This window comes from Aquila chrysaetos, chromosome 11, assembly GCF_900496995.4.
Source record: "Aquila chrysaetos chrysaetos chromosome 11, bAquChr1.4, whole genome shotgun sequence".
NCBI lineage: Eukaryota > Metazoa > Chordata > Aves > Accipitriformes > Accipitridae > Aquila > Aquila chrysaetos.
In genome coordinates this window covers 23,979,188-23,986,686 of record NC_044014.1, presented here as the reverse complement: position 1 = coordinate 23,986,686, position 7,499 = coordinate 23,979,188, and the positions used below count along the sequence as shown (strand labels likewise).

The 7,499-nt window shown below is 43.3% G+C and overlaps 1 protein-coding gene and 1 long non-coding RNA gene across 2 annotated transcripts; one reads left to right on the top strand and one right to left on the bottom strand.

The window, feature by feature from the left end:
• Positions 1 to 1,325: 1,325 nt before the first annotated feature.
• CHCHD1 (coiled-coil-helix-coiled-coil-helix domain containing 1) lies at positions 1,326 to 4,448 on the bottom strand. The gene is given in 4 exon segments (XM_030031601.2): positions 1,326 to 2,119; positions 3,526 to 3,552; positions 3,554 to 3,645; positions 4,247 to 4,448. Coding segments are annotated over 4 exon segments (372 nt in total). The 5' UTR covers positions 4,389 to 4,448; the 3' UTR covers positions 1,326 to 2,008.
• Position 4,449: 1 nt separating this feature from the next.
• Positions 4,450 to 7,052, top strand: LOC115348637. Its single transcript, XR_003925883.1, has 2 exons — positions 4,450 to 4,584; positions 4,777 to 7,052. It is a non-coding gene; the product is annotated as an uncharacterized LOC115348637 (long non-coding RNA).
• The last annotated feature ends 447 nt before the right edge of the window (positions 7,053 to 7,499 follow it).

Here is a 7,499-nt window from a genome sequence, read left to right as displayed (position 1 = left end):
CAGTGTCATTCACTGCAGTTACGCACATGAACTATTAATGGAATGATCACCAACATAAGCATGTCACAGAACGTGTTTGAACACCCAATATAAGCTTAACAGTGAGATACAGGGAAATGGCAGCAGCTCAAATTGCCAAGGACAATCAGTAACTGGCGGTTTTCTGGTTGCAGCATGGTATCCTGAGCCAAAAGAACTGCTAGAGTACTGTTAAAAGCAGCACTGTAAAACCTGCATCCATCTGAAAAGCATTCTCTTTCCTTCCTTCTTCCTCCAAATAAATGCATTCCTTTAAGGACTGGAAAACCTTAGCATAGTAATTTCAAGCTTACAGAAGACATATAAAAGTTCAGAAAAAATCCCAAACAACTGAACTTGTGAAGTTCACTGTGAAGCAGTAAAATCCAAAAATGGCTGTCCAGATTAGTGGGAGCTGCGCAAAATTTCAAAAGTAAAAATACAACAAAAAAGTATTAGTTTCTCTGATGAGACAGTTCTTCACAGATACTAGAATTTGGTACATTTAGCACAGCTGCTAGCTTAAGACGTGCAAAACTATACTTGTAAGTTTTAATACAAAGAAAGAAAAAACATCATCAACAGAAGTGAATTTAGTATTCATCGGTTCTTCACCCCCAACTTAGCTTGTCTCCTTCAGAAACAAAGAATCAGCAAGTAGCTCCTTTTCAGAGAGTGTCTTTTGGACTGAAAATGCAAAATGTCATAGAACCAAAGTGCTTCCTCAAACTTAGGTGTGGACATCATGTTCCTACTGACCCCAAGCCCTCTGAAAGACCCAATTATGCCATAACAGCAACAACAGAATAAGCTACCCTGTGGGATTACCCACTAATGAGCCATTTTAAGTAACAGGTAAATTAAAATCGCTTCAATAAATTGAAAGCATACACTTGATCAATATTTATGTGATGAACAGGTATTGGCCTGGGGCTCCAGAGAAGTCAGCTCCAGCTCCATGCAAACTCTACAGTCACGTGTGGGTAATCACACAGTCTGTATATGCCTGATGCTCCTCTTACTCTGCTTTTTCTTTACAGCCCAAAGAATTAGCGACATAAATGGTTTTATCATTAGCATTCTGAGGCACTGCATTTTTCTTACCGGTTAGGTAGTGGTCCTAAAACAACAGGGATCTGCCTGCAGTTTTGTGGTACTCTAGTGAAAAAAACCCCAAACAAATCAAACCCAGTAATTAATTACATGATTTCAGTATCAGTCCATGCTTGAACTTTTTCTCTCCCTTTTAGGTTTTTTACCATAACAATGGAATATTTTGTTGTAGATTATGAGTCACCCACACCAAACAGTCTTGCATTATTTTATTATAGTACAGACCACATAATCAATCTGACATGGCACCATACCTGTCCCACCTGCAATCAGACAGCTTAATTCACAAGCTTCTATGTTAAAGTTGTATTTGACCCTTACCAACGTATTGTGTATTAACAAGGTATTTTGCTGGAGATTTCTTCCTCATTCTACAGCCTTCTTGTACAGCAGCAGGAATTAAAAAAATTTCAAGAGGAACCAAACTGTGTATATGTATGTAGGAGTACGAGTCATGAGATTACTATCAATTTTAAGTTGGCTCAATGTCTGGGCCTGAGCACTTTTTGATAGCAGCTCAGAAGTTAGTCAGAAGCTTATACATGAGGAAAAGTCACCCCCTAACTGTTAGAAAAGGCATTTACATGCATTTCTATAAGATTTTATTTCACAGTCAGGACCTGACTCCACGCTGTGGCTAGCTGAACAACATACTGCAGAAATCCTAGGACCCTAAGACCCAAGAACCTCATGAACAAAGTCAGCTGATGGTCAAGATGGGTGTTTTTCGCTCTGGAAACAAAGGTGCAGTCAAGATCCATACAGCAGTGCTGACGGGTAACACTTGACATCAAATACTCACTCTAGTCTACTTTTCACTTTTTTGCGAAAGACTCCAACTTTAATTGCTTGTCCGCAGTCCCTTTAGTAAAGCACATTATACATAACGTGTGATCTGAGGAAACCTCCTCAGGAGCTTGTTCACTTTGCTTGAAGTTAAGCTTCCCCTGGGTGACAGGGTCTCCGCATTTTGATCCTTGCGCTCCTTCTGAAAGAGAAAAAGAAACCTCAAAATATTACCTCTGTTTATTTGCAGAGCTGACGCTCACCCCCAAAGACTACTACTAATTGTACTGGGATGTTTCAGAAGAATGCTATTTCTTTAAGGAACACTTGGCTCAATAATCACAAGGCTTTCAAAAGCTGATGACCTTTAAATGATGTAATTAATGACTCACTGACATCTTGTGAAGATGACATTCTTCCACATTCTTAGTTAACAATATTACATACTTACAGTAACAACTCAGATTTTTTCTTTTTACTTTCTGTTATTCAATTTGATTCTTTGTAATCTACCAAATAAATTGTGGACCATTTTTCACTTGTGCTGTCAAACAGCAACAGTAAATAACTATTCATTAAATGATGGTACTGTTACTGAAAAAAGATTGAAACCCAAAATCAGTTTAAGGACAAGTTTAGTACATATACTTACCTTTAGTCTGCTTTTGAAACTGACTTGATTTCAAGGTTATCATATAGCTGGAAACCTCTAATTTCCAGACAATATGAAATTTATTTTTCAAGAAAACGTCTAGCCTTTGAAGCCAGAAACAGCCTAAAAGAACTCCTAATTTTCAGAGAATGGAGAATAGCTGTAGACTACCTCATGTATCCTGAAAATTCTGTTTGTTATGAGGATTACTGAAACCACTGGTTATTTTTCTACCACCTTTTCTGCACCCTCAGCCCCGCAAGCACAGAACTATATACAGATTTTTGACAGACTGGAATTTGGGAATCCTAACTTACCACTCTCCCCCACTGTCTAGATAATGCAAGTATTGGATTGGTACCCGAGTCAGCTATTTCTTAATTTTATGAATCAGAGCAGTTGCGGAAACTTACCTACACTGTACATCTCCCCATTTACAATGCAATCCACATCTCGCACCATACAAATCACTGTTCTACTTAACAGCTCCAAATCGTACTCTCCCTCATTCAGAACTATCCTGTACTATGGAGAAGAGCAGTGACTGTTATTGCTTCATTAGTGCTGAAACTTTAGAGATTAAAAACTGGAAAAAATCAAAATAAATGGCCTAGGTTAGGGTCAGTTGACAGCAGCTGAGGTCTACTTCAAGAATTTGACAGCCCAAAAAGGACTGGATGCGACTCTTGTTTCATCCTTAGTTAGAACATACCAAACATCCAGTCCCTTCCTACGGTCCTTCATTTTAATTCTAATTTAATTTAACTTCTACATTCAAAAAGGACGGACTGCATGTTTGATCTACATCATCCTGCATTTCTCCTACAGCTCAAATGGGTTACAGCACCAATCAAACTGTTCAGAGAACATTATTACTGTTGGCACACAAAAAACGATTGGGGGCTTTGTCCCTTCCTACTACCAGCCTTTAAGAACGCAAAAGAGGCCTTAATTACTTCTGCCTTTGCCACGCAGTCATAGAAACATCCGGATCTCCTCAGCGCAAGCTGTATCGCTGAAGTCATTCTGTTTCCAGCAGGCCATCATTACTGACATCTCCGTAATGCATGTTGCCTCTAGAAGGGAAAGACACAACCAAAATCTCAGCTGTTTGGGACGTCACGCTAACAGCCTCCACAGCGCATAAATCTCCAGAGAGAAGTTTAAGATGGGGTTGAGGCAGGTGAGAAAAACCAACACTAAAGTAAAGATCTCATCTTTCGTTTTGCGTAGAGAAGATGTTGCTGGCACAAAGATTAGCACCATCGCAGCCACCCAACCGCTGGCTGAGTTCTTAAGGTAAATGCTATGTTGAGATGTAACAAAGTACTTCGCGCGCCTGACTCACGTACAGAGTACCACAGGACGCAAATCTAGGGTTGTTGTACGAGGAAGTAACCTCTTCAAAAGAACCCGTGTGCTAACTCTACGGCACAAACCAGACCCGCTGCCCCTCCGCCGCTCCGCGGAGCGCAAGGAGCTTCCGACCGCCAGCTCGACCCAGCCCTGACACCACCGCAGCCCTTCCCGCCGGCCCGCGGTGGGACGGCGCCCGGGAGCGACGCTGAGGGCCCGACGGCGGCAGGCCTACCCCGCGGGGGCGGGGGCCCGCCCGGCCGCCCCCGTCCGTTTCTCCCCGGGGAGGGGGCGTTTAACGGCCTGGCGCCGGGAACTCACCTCCCGCCTGCTCCCTGCGGTTCGCCACCTTGTTGGCCAGCACCAGCGGCCGGGTCGGGCGGATAGCCGGGGGCCGCTTCTTCTGCCGCCACTGCCCAGAGACCCAGCGGGTGACCCAGGCCGGGTAGACGGGCGCCGCCATCCTCTTTGCGACAGGCCGCGCGGCGAGCCGGCCCCGCCCACCCGGCGGGCGCCTGCGCGGCCCGGCGCCTGCGGCCGCCGGCTCCGGCCGCCGCCGTGGCGGGAGGGTCCGCCGCGACAGCCTCCCGGTCCCGGTCCCGTTACCACGGCCTGCGAGGGGCGGCGTCCGCCGGGGGACCGAGCCCGGTGGCCGACAGGTAACGTCGTCTCATCCCGTTAAAGGGCAAATCGATCCGTTTGTGGTGTAACCTCGTTTTTCCTCCCCCACCCCGTTCCTCCGGGCAAAGGCCGTGAAAATTAACTGCCTTCTCACTGCCTATGGTTTCTGTGCCATGGGGAACCACCCCGTGACAACTGCAGCAATTCACATCTCGAAACTTCTTCTGCAGCAAACCTAACCCGTGAAGGAGCATACATACACGCTTCAACCAGAGCAGGAGAAATCATCACCGTTTCAAGTGATTCAAATGGAACTTAAGGAATTCTTTTGCAACTGTATGGAAACTTTTCTTGGTGCTTGAGACTCAACACCACTTCACTCCCAGCCCATCATCTCTCTCCATTACATACTAACAGCTGAGTCTCTCCTGCGTTGTTCACTGATGTTCCTACCCTGTCTTCCAAGAAGGTACTGGAACTGCTGCTTCTGAAATGCTGCTGGCATTCTCACAGCCTCATACTCGGTATGAGCGGAGAATCCCACTGTTCCCAGAATTTTCTTCCCTAGTGTAGGACTTAAATCCCTGAAAGTCCTCAACTCATCTGGCTGATTCTGGAGCCCTTACGTCCCCAGCTGAAAATGGCAGGTAATACAGAAGGCACGGTAACATTTCCAGGGCCGAGGTACAAACAGATGTCTGCACAGCATAAGGGACAAGGTAGATGGAGAGAACTGAGGAGTTAGACATCGGAGTGGGGACCTAAAATACTCAGATGCTCGTCATATAGCAGTCACTGAATAAGCCACCTTATCACCGTATCAGGGCTCCTTCAGGCACCACCAATCTCCCTTGTCACTGGAGAACACAGGAAGAATAATTTTTCTTCCACAGGAACGTTGGAAGGATTTTTTGCATAGCACATTGCTTTGGATGAAAAGAATATATTCAACCTCCTAGCTATCGACATAAAAAAAAAAAAAAAAAAAAAAAAAAGCCACTTGCCTCTGCCCAGTCAAGGAAGTTAACAAGACATTGGAAATTTTGTTACCTTGATTTAAACATCACCAGACCAATACCAGAATATTCTCAGTATCATTACTGTAATTTATTGCATCAGTATCAATACTAGAATTCACTGCATCTGCAGATCCAATATATATTCTGGTATGTCCAATTCTATAATTATTTTTGTGTTACCGTTAAAATAGTATTTTCTTAAGAGTCCAATTTAAAGAATATGAGAAGACATTTTCAAGTAAACAAAAGATGTCTTTTGGTCCTCTTTAGAAGCAAATTTCCATCTCTGTAGGTCCAAACAGGCTGTCTGGAAGTTCTGAAACATTTTGGTAAGAGGGATGTTTCTCTGCTTCCATTTTTTCTGATGGGACGGGAAATGAGCTATCATTCGAGCTTGGCTACCAGTGGAGAAGAAAAAACAAGCTGACACGTTCAAATTAGGCTAGAAGGCTTGCATCCTGCAACTCTAAGCATTAGAAATCTTGCAAATTCAAGACAGGGAGATGAAGTACTTCTCAGTATTCCAGTTCATGTGAGGTTCAGCTGCTCTTGGTTTTGCCTCTTCTAGTTACCCCTACTGATACCCACTTTGCTGCATTTGCCTGCTGCAATTACTAAGTAGATTTGCACAACAGTAAAAAGGAAAGATGCAAATACTAGGACATAAGAGAAGCTGAACTGCAGTCCCTGTAAATCAACCTCCCTTTTTCCAAATTACATTAGCTAATGGTGGCAGCACCTTCAGCTACATTCACCTTCAAAAGTTGCTCTCTCTTAAGTAATTCCAAGAAAAATGGGGGGGGGGGGGGGGGGGGAGGCTGAGAAAGAGAAAGGCAAGCTACACAAGGAGAATTGTAATAGCTTCCTGCCAGTTAACTGCTGTCTGCATTAGAATCTCTTTTTTTGGCATTCAGCCTGGGACTGGAGCATCAGCCTAAGAAATTCCTGAGCAGACAGAATAACGTACGTGATGGTGTCTGCACACACCATGCAAAGATGTCTGAAGCAAGATACAAACATTGGTTTTAATGGAGAATGTGGAACAACAGAAGAGGTGTGTTACTCAATAGTCAAGTCTCTCTACAGCCTGTATTTCGTATTGCTGATAGCACAGAGACACTGATGGATGGGACAGAAGTTCTGACTTCACAGGGACAATCAGAAACCCAATTCCCTCAACACACTGACAAGTGAAACCCACAGATGTTTCATTGTGAATCCTGAATGTACAACTATAAAGAACATGTAAAATTCTAACTGCATTTACAACTACTTTACTTGGACCAACACAGTTAAAGCTGAATCCTAGCCCACGTTTCAGCTTGTCAAAACCAAAATGAACCAGAGAGATTAAGCTATTAGTATTAGATTTGAAAAGTATCTATATCACAACTGGAATAAAGGCCAGTTATGATGCTACAGTAAATGCTATGCCACAATTAAATACAATGCTAACAATGCTGTAATAAAATACACCCTTAAAATGAGATTGTTGTCTTAAATACCTCTTTAAGAGGTGAGAAATTACACCATGAATCCTTCGCTTTCTGGAGTAACTATGTAAAACCTCCACACCCTGCCTAAAAAACATTTGGGGGATGAGGCTAAGAAATCAGTTGTACTGGGAGAAATGAATAGAGTTGATATCCATGTCTTTCTGAACTGCTTGGATCTAGCTTTCCAGTAAATTCCAGTATATTCCAGTATATAATGCCCCAATTCGTCTCATACAACTTCATAATGCTCTCACCTACCACCATTTATTCTCAGCTGTCTCACCCTGACCTCCTCAAACTCCAATTTAATTGGAGATGCCTTAAAAGTTAAGGCACCCCCACCTTAACTTTAGTAGTTAAAGTCTTGCTAAGATTCCAGTCAGTTCAGACTTACTCCTGTCTGCAGAGCTATTGTGTTTGGACAATATTAGCACTTAA